General features: G+C 33.8%; 1 protein-coding gene across 1 annotated transcript; it reads left to right on the plus strand.

The window, feature by feature from the left end:
• The first annotated feature begins 15,273 nt into the window (after positions 1-15,273).
• Positions 15,274-16,923, plus strand: LOC115696319 (protein NRT1/ PTR FAMILY 5.5-like). The gene is made up of 2 exons (XM_061118490.1): positions 15,274-16,027; positions 16,715-16,923. Exons 1-2 carry the CDS (start codon positions 15,328-15,330, stop codon positions 16,921-16,923), a joined length of 909 nt encoding a protein of 302 aa, XP_060974473.1. The 5' UTR covers positions 15,274-15,327.
• Positions 16,924-19,492: the final 2,569 nt, after the last annotated feature.

The raw sequence follows: 19,492 nt of genomic DNA on the forward strand, positions 1-19,492 counted from the left end.
TTAACATTTTAACCTGGGCAGGACTTTCGTTTCACCAAGTTCTGCTCGTGAAAATTTGAGGAAACTAAAATTTGTGGAGCAATTTTCATGAAAAAGAAGATTGAACATCAACGAGACTAATTTCAAAAATGTGAACCCCTACCCGGATGCCCAATGGAGGCCTTCAGACTATCTTGGGCGCCCAAGTTGACATATTTCAACCCGAAGAATCTTGGGATGTCATTCCAAAGAAGCCTCCCAGGACTTTCCCTTAATTTTTCCCACAAGAAAGATACAAGTACTTTCGCAAAGCAAACGAACCCATCGAGGACCCAAATGAAGAGTTAGGCGCCCAGGTTGATGTAGCCACACTTCTGGTGGTTCCATCGATCCAATTGTTATTCTATCTTAGCAATTCTTCTTATTTTTATCAAAAAAAAAAGATATGAGACTTAGAATTAGGAGAAAATATCATTCAAGTAGTGAGTTAGCCCCCTAGGCATCACCAGGCACTAGTGTGCAAGCACACTGGGTGCCTAATTGGCCTTCGGCTAGGTTAATAGTCATTTGAACATTAGTTTTGCTCAAAGCATCGGTCTTATTTTGTCCCCAAAATAAGATTTAAATGATTCCACAAGTGAATATCTCATGTACATATGTCACGCGCAAGCCCACGACACCCATGTGCACTAGTGATCACCCAATTGTCACCTAGTCGTCACTAACGAATCACTGGGAATCACCCTTGCATATCAAAGTAGAATTGCCAAAAGAGAACTTAGCCAATATCAAATAATGAACTAAGGATAGCTATCACATTATTCAAGCATCTCAAAATATGCCTAAAGCTTAAGAAACCAAGTTCTGGGTGCCCAGGTTGACCTACGTTAACCTCGATGCCCAAAAAATCAACCTGATCTCCCAGCCAGTTTTAGCAGTGCACACTGCTCTTTAAAATTGTCATAACTCTCTCAATTTTTATCCTAATAATCTTTCAAGTGGCCAATTAAAGCTAGGGTCAAGGTGGATCTAAGTGTATGTCACAATCCCGCTGCAATTCAAAAGTTTTGGGTCCCAAAATTGACTCACAAGATAAAGTTAGATTTCTCAGCGAATTTTCTATGATTTTTTCTATGATTTGATTATAATTTTATTAGACCTCCTTTCCCGTAAAAAAAAAAAAAAAAAAAAAAAAAAAAAAAAGCTCCCTTAGCTCATTATGCACACTTTCCATCATCTCTATAAGTTCAAAGCTTCTTTCTCTAGAAATTATGAAATGAAGCTAGACTTAGTCATTTTTCTTGAGTTCTCTTGTAAGACAATTAATTTTTTGTGATAATAAAACCTCTAAGAAGACGTAGCTCTAAAACTATCGTAATATGGAGAGTGAACTACTATAAATTTTGGTGTGCTCTTTATTTTATATTATTTTTTCATTTACCGCTATCGCTTAACAAACTATACAAAGTTAAAAAAAAACTCGAATTGTAAATTAAAAAAAAATATCGACTTACCAAATTTTTCTCACTCTTTTCATTAATATAGTCTTTTTTGTAAAAATCTCTATGTTTAATATGCTTATAAATTTGGAAAGAAAAAAAATATATTATAAGCGATGTAATATCTTCTAGTTAATTATTAATTTATAGAGCACTTCTATAGTCCACCCCCATTAAAATAGGTGTATTGATGCAAAAAAAAACCTCTAAGTGTTTCAATATCTGTAAGAATTTTTTAGTCTAAATTTTTTCATAGTTGTGTATGTTGCAGTTAGTTAAGACATCCTATAAAATTTTGTGAAATTAAGAATTATTTACAATATACAAATCAATGTTCAAACCATCTATTTTACACGGGTATAAAATAAAAAAAATTATGCGTGCAACAGACTCTTCAAACTTTATTTTTAGCGTCTTAATTTTTTATAAATTTCTCAAAATTTTGTTAAATGTCTTAAATAACTACAATATATATATGACTAGAAAAAAATTTGGACAATTTTTTTAAATACCAAAACAGATAAGGATACATTGATACACCTATTTCTTTTAGATAAAATTTATTACTAGAAGAGAAATTACAAAGGAAATGGTGAGTCAAACCGAATAGCTTGACTCACATAAGATGGTGAAACCCCAATCCACATGGCTATCGCCTTGGTTAATAAAGCGTAATTGGCTAAACAATGGGCCACTGTATTGGTGTCTCTAAAAATAAAAGTTAAACCAGTAACAAGAGGATGTTGCAGTAGCTTATGACACTACTGAATTAAACCATATAAACCTCCCAACACCCTTCTTCTTGTTTTTGGATGAGTAACACCGCTTTGTAAGTAGTTTGATTGAACACTGAAAGGGGCACCACATTGCATAATACCAATCTTTAAACTGTCCTTTATAGCAGATAGTTCATTTGTTAAGGAATTGGGAACCTGCATACAAGCCTTCTACTATCTCAAATCACCAAACCTTCAGCGAATGTATTATCACGGCTTTGAATACCAACATCAACATTAATCACAAAGCTTCCCGTTATTGGTGCTCACCATTTAGCTTCACACCCCTTTGGCCCTTCTCCTTGTTCCTATCATTAGCCTTCTGGAACTCAGTCAAAAACTTTTTGCACCATTCCACTACATCACTCACCCTCGAAGTATATCCTCTATGGTTAATAGAGTTCCTAATGTTCCATATATGCCAAGATATTACAAGGAAAAATCAAAAATTTCAGCTGGCCATATCTTTTAAAATTGTTAAATACCGAAATAGCAACATTTGTTCTCAGTTGATGGATTTGACTCCATAAACTACTTTTTTTTTTCCATATTTTAATACTTTTTCGACAATCTCATAACAGATGAAACACATCTTTAATTTTATGTACAACACAGCAAAGACATTTCAGTTCCACCTTTACCCCTCTTTTGGCCAATGTATCATTAGTTGGTAACCAAGAATAGCACACGTTTCATGTAAAATGTTTAACTTTTTGTGGTACTCTTATTTTCCATAAAGCTTTCCACCACGTAGTCATTCATTGGGAGTGTGATTGTGATAATACCTCTTTCTCTCGCATCTCCACCTCTGTTTTATATCCACTTCATACTGAGTATTCTCCATTTTGGTTGTAATGCCATATAATCTTATCCTCCAAATCCCAATCACCACTTGGAATGCTAGATATCAATTGCACATCCTCCTGGTTAAAATTAACATGAATAAAATTCATATCCCAAGTACAATCAGCAAGTTTCAGGTCAACAACATATAATTGATCAGGCAGTACTGATTTATCATATACTTTGAAAGTGATTGGTCTCGGAAGCCAGGGGTCTTCCAGTACACGCACTTTGTTACTATCACCAATTCGCCATGGATAACCCCATAAATTATCTTCTTACCCCAAACTAAATTGCACAACAAAAATGAAGCATGATTCCCACATTTGGCAACTAGTACACATCTTTGTATGGTAAATAGCAAGGCTTCAACACCCTACTGCATAAGGACGATGGTGTTCGAATGATTTGCCAAATTTTCTTAGCTAAGAGTGCTTGGTTGAACAAACTCAAATCACGAAAACTCATGCCCCTTTTTTCCTTTGGTTTCCATAACTGTGTCAATTGATACACCGCTTTGAAGGAGATGTATTATAGAATTTGTAACGCCTTAAGAATTTGGCACGCTACGACAACCGATAATATATCCTAATCCTGCTAAACTGGGATTATTAGAAAATAAGAGCAGAAAATTTTAAACTTTGATTACAATTGAATAAAAACATAACTTGTAATAATTTAAACTTTACAATCAATACAAATAGACAACATGTTTCGGGATCCCATAAAACTTTTCGCAAAATATTACAAGTCATTTTACATGTCGACCTAAGGGCAAAATCCTAGAACACAAAATATATCTACTGGTAGACCCAACTTGCTTGGTCTAATATGGCCCGAATATGTACAATCCATCGCTAAGCTCCCACACTCATGGCTGATTACTAACAGATTTACCCTTTCATGTACAGTAAAGCACCCGTGAGCCAAGCCCAACAAGACAGTATAAATACCAATATATACATTAATATATAAATTACATAATTTTTAATACCATTGTATTAATTGTCTATTTGACATAGCCTTGCGTGTTACGCTCACACGCCTATTGATGTCTATGTGGCATAAACTCACGTGTTATGCTCACACGTATATTTACAATAAGGCCTTAGAACGGTTTATCTCGGTTTTAATTACCGAGTCTAACCAATTATACCTTGAACGCATAATTCTTTACTTCAACATATATAGCAGGCATAGTATTCAAAATTATTCAATTACTAGGGTAATAATCCTAGACCATATAACCGCTCACTTTAGGGTAATAACCCTAATCCTAGTTCTCATTTAATCACAATTATAAAATTAAACATGAGCACCACCGCGCTTAACTCTATGTGCTAACTAATGTCTTACTTGATGTCCTAAGTACGTGGAGATTTCATATCCCTGGGTGCTCCTGAACAAGTGCTGGTAATCCTAGTCACAATTCTTGAGATTCACAAATAGGGTTAATCCCTAAATCCACTTTCACATAATCATATAATTGGCATTCAAACACAAATAAACATATAAAGATTCGAACGAGCTTTCCAACGATAATTGGAACACCCCAAACAGAGTTTGGATTTAAAAGTTATGGACAATATAAGTTCAACATGCAATCTGCCCAAATAAACCCAAGCGGGCCGCAGCACTCCCCAGGCATGCCGCGGCGCCTGGATTGAAAAACCTAGACTTTCAACATAGCGGGTCATGGTGCTCATAGAGCATGCAGCGGCGCATGGGTTCCAAACCCAGAAAATACCATTTCAGCAACTCGAAATAACACCAAATCTCACAGCAGAACCCTAACCATGCATATAACCCAAGTTCATCATAGACAAATTATAGCCATTAATAACAGTGAATTTAACACATAATTTCAAGATTTAAACAACATCAAAACATACAATTTCACCAACTTTCCAACAATCAACTAAGTTGATCTCAACAACCAAAGCATCAAATTCTCAAATCATGCTCTAACAATTTATGCACCAACCTACAGGTTCAAAACATAAATTACAGAGATTAAAAAAAATCTCAATTCCAACCTTAAGAAATCTCACTAAAAAAGCCTAGATGCAAAACACAAACACCCACAAGCTCAAACAACCAAGAAATTAACTATTTCTACATCAATTCCTTCCAACATGAAACCAACAAGCTATCAACACCAAAAATAATGAAAAAATCAACATGTTATTCAGCAACAAATTCAGAATTAAAAAATGGAGAAACTACCTCAAGCTCTCCAACACAACTAGCATCAACAACACCAAATCCAAGCTTAAACCACCCAAATCTAACTTGAAGAAGATCAAGAAAGTGAGAAATGGAGAGTGATAGAGAGAGGTTCGGTTATGGGCTAGAAAATTCAGGAATTATGTTTTTCATTTTACATATATTCAATTTTGTTAATAATAGTAATTATGGTCAAATGACCAAAATGCCCTTAGGGCTAATAAATCACATAAGCATACAATTAGGGCAAAGTTGTCATTTCATCACACACAGACATAACTTAAATAAATTTTAGATTTCTCAATTTTTCATATAATACCAAAATAAAATCTCAAAAATGTATTTCGGACCCCGAACCCCGTTCGGCCCAAAATACCCGGTTGTGACTATACCGGGCCAACTTGTCAGAAAATACCTGCAGAAAGACAGAACAAAGATACTATATAATAATATAGTCCATAAGCACGATCTAACACTAAAATTACGGTTTACCCTTCTCGGGTCAAAATTACGAAAATGCCCCTGTTTCACCAACAGGGTCTTAACATGTCATTTATCAGTATAATTCATATATATTAAATTATATAATAATATAATTCCACATTAATATATATTTAACTAGTTAGGGTTTGTTAATCTGATTCTTTAATCTTAGGGTATTAGAGAATTTTTCTAATTTATATATGTAGTATGTAGTATTAAACCGTTAGGAAAAATATTATATATATAAATTAAAAAAAAATATTAGGTAAAGATTGTTTTTAAATAATTTAATTATGTTATTCCAATATTGTAGGTTTGACATGGGCGAATATACTTGCTAGTTATGTTCTGTGGTTGATGGCACCATTCTTGACAGATGTATGGAGGCTTAATTACCAAAATGCTGCTATGGGTATTAATATATTTTGGGGCATCATTGATATAGCTCCTTTCATTACACAATATTTTGTTGATTCTTACTTAGGTAACTATCGGATGGGTTCACTAACTACTTTAATGTATACTAGTGTAAGTTTCTTATTCACCGCAATTAATTTATTAATCATTTCTGTAATATGAATAAATAAATTAAGAGATATTTACATAATTTAATCATATGTTCTCTCATTGTTATGTTTTCGTGCCATTATATTTTTTTCACTAAATTTTTGGATTTCAGTGATTAGTATGTTTGTCCTTATCAGCATTGGGGACTTGCAACGAAGAACATAAGGCATCGTGTCATGTTAAAAAGAGATACAAGTTTTTATTTTACATAGCGTTACCTCAATTAATTGGAGGTATTTCTTTTCACCGATTAAATTCAATACAAGAGCTTCTTCGTAAAGAAGGACAACAAACAGTAAGTTCATTATCACCAACCGTCGAAGAAGTAGCGATTCCTACTCATGAATTAGAACAAGATCAGGGCTCATCATCAAGATCAATAATAAGACCAAATAACTCAAATGGTGCTACTAATAGGGAAGAAGAAGTGGTATTAAATTCAATTTTAAGATCATCAACAATAATATCTAAAAGGTGGCAGTTGTTGAACATAGTTATTTTGGCAGTGATTCATTTGGTTGGAACATTTGCACTTCCTAACTTGAAACAATGGACAATTAGATTTGGGGTTCCAACTATGTTTATGTTGGTGGTAACAGTGTTGTTCGTGAGTGATAACCACAAAGATTTTAATGCTCCAATTGGAAGTTTCTTAACTACTATGCGTTCGGTTATCGTAGCAAGTTTCTCAAAATCAACTAATGATCACCACCTAAACCAAGAATACCATCATTCTCAAATCTCGCCGCCTTATGGTCGTTACCTCAGGTACTATATACTATATACAATATAGTTAGTCAAAGTGATTGATTTTTTTATTAGTATATATTTTTAGTATTTCTATTCCATCATAGATATAAACTTTACTTATATTTCTTTTTTTTTTTTTTGGTTTAGGATTTTTGACCCACAAACTATTTTTACTACCAAATTGTATATTTCTTGAACATTTTTGCCAAGTAAAAATTCTTCTAAAACTATCATCACAAGACTGAAATATAGGTGTTCATCGAGTTTTACAGAAACTAATTATGAGAATAAATTTTTAACATGATTCGCGTGTTAATGAATCTTAACCTTAGAGCCAATAGTATTAAGCTTTTAATAGTGGTGTTTTACACTTTGAGTTTTTGCTCTATAAAGACTGAGTTTTGAATCCCCTTCATGGTGATGGTGAGGTCTATTTTATAAACAACCTTGCACTTTGGGTTAGACTAATCCGAGCCTAATAAGAGTATTTTTGTGTATATTTGGCCCACTATATTAATAAAATTGTATTTAGATAAATAGCATCAATGTTGAAGATTAAGCCTAATGATAGAAGCCTAATCCTAAAAGCAACGAACCACTTCTGTTCATAGTAACATTGACGTTGACAAGAAACACGTGGATTGTTGTTTGGAGCATGGAAAAAGGTTGTGTTAGAGTAGTGGTTGTGACAATTCCAAGCTTGATTGAACTTTTTTCTGAATAGCCTTTCTATGAGTTAGTAACTTGGACATGTATCTAGATTTTGTGGAATTTTTTAGAAATGTGACATGTAGAAAGTGTTCAGGTCGGTAAACAATCCCATATGATCCTTTAGGTCTTCTTCCTAAATTCTTTTCTTGTTCACACCTTCATAGATCAAATTTTTATAGAGGAAAGTTGTCGAGGACTCCCTTACAACATACTACTCATCCAGGACCATGGGATGGGATGTATTCAAATCCCTATAACCTTCTTGGATTCGTTGTTGTTGTTGTTTGTGGATTGAATTAATCTCTAAATTAGATGTAGTAACATAATCATCCACGAGGATGGTGTCTTGAATTGCCCGGACTTGGAGCATGTGTACAGATTGGACTTAGGCGTTCTCGATCCAGATGGACCTATTTAGGTCAAAGATGGGCTTGTTGTCTGCTAGGCCTCCCTTAAGAGGTCACGTGTCATTTGGATAAGAGCACGAACAACAATTGGACTTTTGTTAAGTTTTATCCCATGTATCTAGCAAAGTAGGGATGCACACGAGGTAGGGAATTGGCGGGGAGTGCTCGCTCCGTCCCCATCCCCATTAGGGATTTTAATCCCCATCCCCGCGTATTTTTGATTAGGGATAGGACGGGGAATCCCCTAATGGGGGTAGGGTCGGAGCAGAGAATCCCCTAATAAAAAAAAGTTTACAATAAGAATTTAAATATATAAAAATATTAAATTACGTAAAAATTAAAATATTGCACATTAATTATTATTCAAAAAATTAATTATTATTCAAAATACAACTTTAAATTCACAAAAAGAATACTAATATACTAAAAAAATGAAAACATACATTATAAATTATAAAATATTATTAAAAATATAAAATAAAATACTAAATGGGTCCCCGTCGGAGCGGGGAGTGTGATCCCCGTCCCCGTCTCGTTTAACATTCGGGGACAAAAATTAATCCACGTCCCCTTCCTATTCCCCATTTAGACGGGGAATCCCCGCCCATTAGGGGCGGGTCCCCACAGGGTCCCATCTCTATGGAAAAATGTGCCAATCTGTCCATCATGTAATCCTATAAATAGGAGCCTTAACTCCTCATTGTTTCTGAGACTCACATTTGATACTAAAACATTGTGCAATTATAATCTCATACCTAGAGCATAAGAAACTCAATGGAGTTTCTTCTTGTTATCTTTTGTCCTAATCCAATGAATATAATCTCAAAGTAGACATAGCTCTATTACCAATGAAAGGATGTTAATTACTATAAAAGTTCTTGACTTTATTTTATTACACTGCTCTCTATATTTATAATTATTGTTTTCTTCATATATTGCCATTGGATTTTACGACAGTCAATATTTTGGTGTTTTAATTGAGGGCAAGAACCTCTAAAAATCCAAATCATATTCCATGGCTATCACCAGATCTACAAGTGTAGAACATCCAACTGTTGAGACGACACCTTCCATCTCTGGCATACCTATACCTTTGAGGCACACTGAAACACAGATTGTACCTCATAAAACACCCAAGTGAGTCCCACTAAGGTGTTAGTACAAGTGTAGTAGCCCACAATGAACCTCAAGTTGACTTAGGGGAAGACTTCAATCCTTATGTTGAGCAATTGAAAGAGGTGAGAGGCCTTTTAAACTATGACTGCCAATTAGATAGCTACTTAAGGAGCTATCAACGAGACACTATGGAAGAAAAAAAGAAGACTTCAAATAGTAAGGTTCTACCGCAGGTAAAATGAGTTGGAAGCTCATCAAGAGTAAGTTGACAAGAGGACCGTTGTATATGCTCGCTTTGTACAAGAAGATTTATACATCAACTATTTTGGAGTAGGTACTGTAAGAGTTGGAGGTCAAGGCTCAAGAGTAAACCATGGCATCAAAATAGTTTATGATAGGGCTCACCCAAGGAGCATTGATCACAGAGGTACTAGACCACCGAGTGAGATACGAATTGGGCCTTCTTTGGTAGTTACCAAGAGTAATTCAGCAGATTGGGGACCTTGGCTAATCACCTATCATCGAGATCTTCCTACTAATGAGCACGTACTACCCAATAATTATCAAGAAAATTATCAATGTTCTTGGTTTCCCAATGCCTTATGCTCTGCATTAAGTAGACACTCTAGGGATATCCCACATGATCCATTAGCTAATGACGAGGCAAGTTAACAAAATACACGACAATTGAGTGGTGGTCAACTAAATAACAGTGACATGGAACCTGCCCATCATCCCAATAATTGTAATTACGATGGAAGAGATCAACATTGTTATCCTTGGCCAACAAGCCAGCATCAAACACCTAAGGTAAAGAAGAGAGGAGTTTGAGATCAATAGCGGCTATCATACTATGTACATCAATGACTACGATGATGATGAAGTTGACAACATATATTATGACCAGGATGATCAACACCTAGGGGGCACAATATGTGTCTTCGCCTAGTCAATGAGTCCCTAAAAACCCTATTTTTCCCTAGGGTGACAGAGATAATAGGCAAGATACTCGTAGTACGTGCCATGAAATTCCTATTATGCTTCAAGGTGATTGTTATGAAAATTTGTGTGTAAGTGTACACAGTATCATCTCAACAAAGATTGAAAATTAAAAATTAATTCAAAAAGCTAATTATTTTTAAATAAGTTTCAACAAAACAAAATATAGTAATGAGAAAGTAAAAAAAATTAACAAACATAACTAGATGAAGGAACAAGCTAAAATTATTAAAATGGCTTAAAATGCAAAAATAATATACTGGTAGGAGTATTGTAGCAAAATGAGATTTGTCAACTTAGAATTTCAAGCAAGTTCATAAACTTTTTCCAGTGCCTTATAGTTGTAGTTCTACAATTAATTTAAAATACTCTTGACAACATATTTTTTTTGATTGATGAAGTATTAGCTCACTTAAAATAATGAACAAGTATTGGGTTATGATAATAAGTCTATAAATTTGATTTGATCCCACAATCAAGAAACAAGTTCACATTTTATATTTAATTCTTACACAAATATACAATATTGAGTTTAATTATTTATAAAATGAGAACAAAATTAAAAAAGGTAAAAATGAAGAATACTCATTTAGAAATAATAAAGTTAATATTTATTTAAAAATAATAAAAAATTACTAAAATAAACTAAAAATTACTTGAGAACAAAACTAAATTAATGCATAAAAAGAGTTAAATAAATATATTTTTATAGATTTATCAGTGATAGGAAGAAGGAATAACCCCCTGACAACAACAAAAGTCCTAACATTCTTATTCCGCAATAAGGTGATAGGAATAACCAAAAACCTCCAATTCTAGGTAGGCTGATAGCCAAAATGCTGAGGGAAATCCTTGAACTTGTAGTGCCTTCATCATGTAAGATAGACAACATGAAGACTTGAGGGACAATCTCCATAAAAATCACAAAGGCGAAGGGTGCCAGGTGGAATTTGGTACATTCTTTTTTGCCTTTTAACAAACTTCTTGTTGTCAAACTAGTTGTACAACCATTTGGAAAACTGGACAATGTCACCAAGATGGTACATGAATTCACTACACCTCAAGCATATAACAGTTACCTTGATAGGGAAAGGAGGTCTCCATTGCAAGACATTATTAATGCATTGTGATACCTGCCTACTTGGAAAATATAAAATAGGAAGGAATACCCTTTATCTCATGTTCAAAATTTTGAAGTCCAAACATATCTATAAGGAGTCGAAGATATTGTTTAGTGTGAAAAGTTCTTAGTGACCTTTGGTAACACTGCTGAACAGTAGTTTTATAAAATAGCTTTGGGACCATCACCTCATGCGAAGCATTTTTAAGAGCCTTCTACGCTACCAAAACTCTCCTGATCGAGCCTAATGACCTGTTGGAAATTAAGCAAGGACTAAAGGAGTCCTTAAAGGAATATATTCAATGTTTCATGAAAGCGGCTGCACACACAAATCAAGGTTAAATTATCACGTTTATTCAACTTAAAAAGAAAATCGTGTGCATTTTACCCATGAATTTTTAGGAAAAGCAGTCGACTTCATCGAATTGGAAGAAGTCAAAAGGAGGGCAGATGGGTTGGACCCACCCACTGTTGTGACCTGTATTGCCCAAAGTGCTGAAGTAAGCTCCGCTCCTTCAAGCAACAAAACACAGGGAGTAATAGTGAGAACCCTCTCGTGAATGAAAATAGAAAAGCTAAGATTGGCAATCAATCTTCATATGAGCAAGGCCTATATGGCTACATATGTTACAACCTCAAACTTGAAAGTTGACTCGGAAGGACAAACAACTCAACTCCCAATTTGTATTAAGATATTAGAACGTTGAACATCTGCACAAGTACTATTAAAATTATAGTACTCTTTAGCAGTGCTTTATCCCGCTACCACAAGATAAATTTGATTTATTTCAATCTGAGAGGCTTGTTTAACCTTCTAACATTAGTCATGAAATAGCACACTGCTACTCACCAGTGGTTTATCCCTCTACCAGTAGACAAATTTGATTCATACTGAGTTAAGAGATTCGTATTTTCTTCTTGCACTAATTGTCCAATAAGACACTCCTCTTCAATGTTGGTTGATCCTGCTACCAAAGAATAATGGTGCATCAAGCTACCATTGATTGGATGTAATTTTTTCTAATCGGAGATGCACGCTTGTCCACTATCGTATTGATTATGCACTAGCACACTACTCTTCAACAAGGCTTTATTTTATACCAACAAATAATTTGATTTTATGCTAGTATGAGAGGCTCATTTTCCCTTCTTGTGTTGGTCATGCAATAGCACACTCCTCTGTAGAAGTGGTTCATCCCGCTACTAATGGATAGCGATGTATCTAGTTACCAGTGGATGGAGCTAATTTAACTTAATTGAAACAAAATTCTACTTGAACAGTTTTGATTCTATTATTCATAAGCAATAGGAATTGGGATTTCATGAAAAAAAAAAATTGAGCAAGTGAAGTCTTTACTGCTCAAAAACCATTTTACAAATGAACTTTACCAAAGGTAAAAGATGGGGTAGGTTCAAATAAGCAGTTCTCCGTAGTTAGTTATGTATTCGATAGGGTTGGTCATTTTCATAATAAGCCAACCTTATACAAGTAGAAAGACTACCATGGGGGAAAACAATTTCCGCTAAATTTAACAAGATGATGTGGACTCGACGTCTTCAAGATTTTAATATAGATTTGCTTGGAAAATAGTGTTGGTGGTTACTAATTAACAGTTGAAGATGCTCTAGTATATAGAATTTACAAAGCCCAATATTATCCAAGAGGGACTTTTCTCAGTGCTTCTATTGGTAATAACCCCAGATTTATATGGAGGACTCTTATGGAAGCTAAATCTTTGTTGGTAGCAGGGGCTCAAGGGTCCATTGGTGTGCAACTGTCAGTATCCTCTCTGACCCTTGGTTAATCAATGGAGATCCTCCTGTTGTATTATCTTCTCACCCTGCTCTAGTTTGTAAGCAAGCTAGTAGTTTGATGATGCTGCATTCTCGGTCGTGGGATACAGAGATCATTTCTCATTTGATCGAGCTAAGAGATCAATAACAAATTCTGCTTATTCAGCTTGCCTCTTCGGTGAGTGTTGATAATTGGTTCTGAAGGTTTGAGAAGTTGGGGCATTATCCAGTAAAGAGTATTTATAGGTACTTGGAAGGAACTACTGATGGTTGGGTGGATGATAGTACCACTAATTTCTAGAAGAGATTATGGAATCTAAAGATTCCACCAGAGGTTACTAATTTGGTGTGACAACCTGTGTCTGGAGTACTACCTATGTGTGTTCAGCTACAAAAGCATCATGTTCTTATTAGTTCTCACTGTCTAGAGTATGAATTGAGTTTTGCTAGTTGGTTTATCGAGTTTATCGACTGTGCAACCCGAAATAGCTGAGATAGTTGGTATAAAGGAGGCTCTTAGTTGGATTGATGAGCATCTGGGTGAATGTCGTTGTGGAAACGAATAGTTTGGTGTGTGTGCAAGTGTTGGAGAGTCAATTTCATATGCCTTCTCCATTTGGCTTTTTGGTCCAGGATTGCAAACATAAATTAGCTAGTCTGAGTAATGTTTCGATTTGTTTTGTTGAACAATCTGTAAACAAATAGATCGATTACTCACCATTGTTTGGCATGGAGTTCTTAATTTTCCACATGTCGTGTGTTTCAGGAGCAAGATAGTTTCCTAAATTACGTATTATTGTTATGGAAGACGATTCTTATTAATGAAGTTGGAGTTTATTAAACAAACAATCACTATAGTAAATAAACAACTATGAAAAAAATAATTAGAAAAAGTTTCTTTTATCATATCAAATATATAATCCTACATATAGTAAATTTATTACTTTTTCAATTTTTATCATCTTTATAGTAATATAAATAATAAAATAAAAAATATTTATATATTTTATAAATTTTTTTATTGAAATATATATGTTGCATGTACCTTTAATTTGAATGATTGTCACACACCATGATGTGTAAAATTATCATTAACCATGCATTAAATTTGATGTATTGGTCTAATAGACATAATTTAGTAGTTTTCCACTTCTTTCTTTCTTTTTTCAGCATAAAAAAATTCTATCTCTACTTAAGAAAATTTATAACTAAAATTATTCATCTTGTGTAAATTAAGGGTACTTTTGGTAACACTTTTTTAATCAGTTTTGTTTTTTTTAATTAGAAAAGTAAAAATATTTTCCAAAAACATATTCTTCACTTTTTAATTTTTTAATTGGGAATCAAAATTTAAAAAAAAAAAAAAAAAAAAAACACTTTCAAAATTTTTTTAAACAATTTTTTTCTTAGTTAATATTTTGGATTCCAACCTCAACCTGGACCTTAAGACACGGACGCTAGCCCCAGCTCCAGCCCTGGAGTCGGACCACAGCCCCAGTCCTGGACTCGGACCACACCCTTAGTCCCAAACTCAAACCTCGACTCGACTTAAATACAATTAAAAAATAAAAATAAAAATAAAAGCATAGCTTTTATTTTTTATTTTTAAAATTAAAAAACAAAAGTAGTTATAGAACACATTTTCAATTTTTTAAATTTTTTTTTTTTTGAAAATTTTTAAAAATAAAATTTTAAAAATACAAATTTTACTTTTATTTTTATAATTAAATTATTAAATTTAAAGTATTATGAAACGATACCAAAGTGTTTTTATCATTACTCATATTTATAGTTTAAGTGTTTTAGTCACATCTAATTATCAAACTAAGGTTATCATCTAAGCTATAAACTAAAAAAAAATTGCAATAATTGTAGATTTCTTTAGATATAATAGCATATATATATCTCCCTCTTTTCATTCTATTGATAAACGTAGCACTCATAATGATTTATACAATACACACATAGCACGTAGATTTATTTAATTATACAACAATTTTTGCAGGTTCCTAGATAGAGCAATAATAACATTACCATATGACAATGAGGAGCAAAGAATGGAGATTATCGAAAATATTGATCAAACTAAAAAGGCCTTATGTAAAATCCCATTTTGCATGACCTTTTTCATGTTAGGTGTTGTATCTTCACTAGGAGAAACTTACTTTATTGAACAAGCAAACACTATGAACAACATGGTTGGAAGATATAAAGTTCCTCTCGGTGTACTTCAACTATGCTATGAATTTTCCCAAATAATCTTTCCCATAATTTATTTGGTAATTATGAAAAAACTACTCAATTTCGATAGTGAAGGCAGAAATGACAATGATGTGGCCTCTTCAAAATATGCTGGTTGTGTTGGAATAGCAGTGTCGATAATTTTCGCAATACTATGTTGTTTTGCTGCTGCAAACATTGAGAAGCGCAGATTAGATAAAGTTCCTTACATGAAAAATGATGATATAATTCCCATGAGTATGTTTTGGTTGGTTCCACAGTTCTTCCTTCTTGGGAGTTTTGATGGGATTTTAGAGAAAAGCATTGACCTAGTCTTTAATCATCAAGCTCATACTCTTTCAGATCATGTCATGGGTATTTTTTCTATGGCCATTATCGGTTTTGGAAAAGTTAGTAGTGTCTTATCGGCTCTTATAGCTCAAAAGATTACTGCATGGGGAGATAATACTAGTTGGTTTGTGGAAAACTTAAACGACAGTCGTTTGGATAAGTATTATTGGATATTGGCTGCGTTATGTATATGTAATATAGTTTACTACAAAATCTTGTATGATTTTACTAGCTTGAGGTCAGAAGTGAGAGTGGTAAATCATACCACTTAGTGTTAAGAATTTTAAGATTATTTATTATCTTTATTACTCCATGAATATATAGATTACTTGTCAGTTGTTTCCCGTGTTTTGTAAAATTTAATTTTGATGTATTACTATAATATTGAGGAGTAATTATAATCTATCTCAATTCCATAACTATCTCAACTCTCCAATTCAAATGATGTCAACAAATAAAAGCATAGTACAACAATGTTCCGCAATCTAACTATGTACAACGTTGTGTAGGGCCTTCGGCTATACATACGATCTTCTCGATCACCATTACAAAAAATTTTACTTTTAGTCACAACAAAATTTGTGACTAAAAGTTAAAAAAAAAAAGGTGACTAATTATAAACATTCTTATGTTGTGACTAAAATTGATCCGTGGCTAAAGATAATAGTCACAAAAATTATAATTTGTTATGGCTAAATGTGTTTTTAATAACAATATTTGTTGTGACTAAAATTAAATTAGTGAATACTTGTAACTAAATACTATGTTTTAGTCACAAGTAGCATTTCGTTATGACTAAAAGCCACATTTAGTCACAAAAAATTTATGTTGTGACTAAAAAGTTGTCACTAAAAGTAACTATTTTTTTTGTAGTGCACATTAGAATCAACAAGTACACCCAATTAACCTCTCCTCAACCACTGTTGTTGCATGTTGGATTGATTGTTGTTGATTATATTGTTGCCCTCGATGAAGCTGTTTTTTTCTTTTTTGAAGAGAAGTTGGCTTATATTTTTAATAATTCAATTCCTCTCCAAGAAGGTGAGAAAGATGAATGTTCAAGTTCAATACAAGACAGCTGACTATACTCAGCTTGTAGCACTACTACAAAAACCCCCTTTAGAGACAGTTTTTAAGCTCTTTCAGCGTCAGTTTTCGCGAAATTCGCTACCGACGCTGATCAGGGCGACGCTAAAGGGTTTATATGAACCGACGCCATATGTGGCGTAGCAACCGACGCCATAGGTACGCGAATTTCAGTTTTTTCATTTTTTTTTAATTTAATTATATAATTTTAATTACATTTTAATTATATATTTATTAATTTATATATTATTTTATTTAATTTAAATTACATATTTATTTTTTAAAATGTAAATTAAATATTATTTAAATTTGGGTAAAATACATAATTTAATTTCATAAAAGTAATTAAATATTACACAAACACTAATGTAAAATTAGTTAAAAATATTAATAAGTTAATAAATCTAACTACAAGTTAATCTATAAAAATTACATAATGAAGAAAAATTCTTGGACCTTTCAACCTCAATAGTCACCGTGAATCACCGCCATCAATTGTTCGATCCACTTTCGCTGTAGTGGTAACAATTCTGTTTTTGGATCGTATTGCTTCTTACACCCAAACTGTTAAAAAAATTAAAAATTTATTTTAGTTTATGTATATGTATATTATATATTTGTTATTATAGAATTTATATACTATAATCAATAATTAAAACTTACAGCTTTTTGATCTTGTATGTAACGGCTGGGGTTGGCACGTGCGACGATGTCAGTGATATATTTCAAAACATAAATACCGCATTCTTGGCTTTTAGGTTGTCTTGGACAGTTTACTTGGTTAATTCCTTGCCACAGGCCAAGATACTCATATGCGTTCCCTATATACATGAATGCCCTGTTTTGGAAAATTATATTAGCATTTCAATTCGTTAGTTAATTTAAATTAGTTACATAAGAAGTCATTAAATTATTACCTTCTGATCATTTGTTCTATTACTTCGAGAATTGGGCGGCCACTTAAAGGGTTTAAATGGATAATTTTCCTTGGCGTAACCACCACTAGCGTCCAATGCATCCTAAAAAATTATATTGGAATATAAGTAAGATAGTATAAAAATAATTTGAAGACATAATATAGAAATGAACAATTAGCACTAAAGAATTTAATAAAGTTTACCCGATATTCCAAGGAATAAAGAACATTTGGTGGTTGTTGTTCATTAATGATAACCAATTAGCCAATCTTCTTGCCGCATCTTCAAAAGACTGACTCTTTTCTTCATCGGTGATCCCATGCACTATGAGAAGCTCTGGGTCGTAAAACTTGAAAATTTTCCTCAGACCGTTGATGCTCTCCCATATGTGCCTGCCAAAAAAAGTGTTAGTGTCTTATAATAATTTAACTATAATTTGATATAAGGTTAATTAGATTAAAGAAGAGTATACATCATTCCAAACAGCATTCCCTGGTTGCCGATGTAGTCACACGTAGCAACCTGCTGCAAATCCTCTCCAGATAACGTGATCTGGGTACGCGGTGCAATGAATCCTCGGGGGACAGGAATTCTGATTATATCACGTTTATCTTTGAGCCTCAAGAATTCATGAATCATCAATTTTAGCGAATTAGGGATCAACGACATCTTCTCTTCCGTGAACAAGTCATCTTCCCGTGCACCACGGCCTTGTGGAGAAAGTATCGGAGCTTTCCCCTTTAACGCATCACGTCTTGAGGGCGGTTGAGCGAGTGGACCCTAAACAAAACAGAACATAATATATATATATCAAATTTTATCCAAATTCTACCGAAATTTCGGCAGCATAACGGTTGTAATTGAATGACCCCAAAAATTTTAAACATGGCTGTATAACGACAAATAACACATATATAACAGTAGTTTGTTCATCCATCCTACCGCAGCACATATATTCGCGGAACCTACTTCACTACGGATGAATATTGAAGATATTCAAACTCCATTAATCATTAATAATTAATTTATAAGCGAAGTTACCTCGGTTGTTAGAATTAAGTGTTTAGGCCAAGGAAGGAACATCTGGTATACGTCCCTAACATATCTGCACTCTTCAATTGGGACTGGGATTTCAGCGTCCTCTTGCAGGATTTCCAAAACCATAATCCGGGCATGTGAATCATCGTAGTTCTGGCAGTGAACTTGGATTATACCAACATGCTCGTACAAATACCCTCGGGCCACAATGTTATCGATGTTGTCAGAGCAGAGATGTACTTGCTGATTAAGGGCCGCATGGTCATCGAAATTGTACAGGATACCTTGGTCGTTGAGGGAAATAAACTCCTCAGCATAAGTTTGTGATTGTACCTCATCCTGAGGAGCGTATGGTTGTGGAACATACGCCTCACCAGCCACCTCTCCTTCTTCCTCTTGTTCGGCAGTGTTTCTTTGCTGCTTAAGGGATTGGACTTCGGCTTTTAATTTTTCAATCTCCTTCGCTTGCCGAGCCACAACATCAGACACTTCCCTTTTCTTCCTGCCGAACAGTTGAGATGCCCTGGTCAGGAACCTACAAATCATAAAATGCAAATTAGCTACGATTTTATTTGTGTAACTAAATAAATAACATTTCAAGTAATAGCAT

Source organism: Cannabis sativa, chromosome 7, assembly GCF_029168945.1.
Source record: "Cannabis sativa cultivar Pink pepper isolate KNU-18-1 chromosome 7, ASM2916894v1, whole genome shotgun sequence".
NCBI classification, from domain to species: Eukaryota; Viridiplantae; Streptophyta; class Magnoliopsida; order Rosales; family Cannabaceae; genus Cannabis; species Cannabis sativa.

Coding starts and splice junctions, on each gene's coding strand:
- LOC115696319 (XM_061118490.1), top strand. CDS start 15,328: ATGGAGATTATCGAAAATATTGATCAAACTAAAAAGGCCTTATGTAAA. Junction 16,028..16,714: donor TTGGATATTGGCTGCGTTAT/GTATATGTAATA, acceptor TTTTTTTTGTAG/TGCACATTAGAATCAACAAG.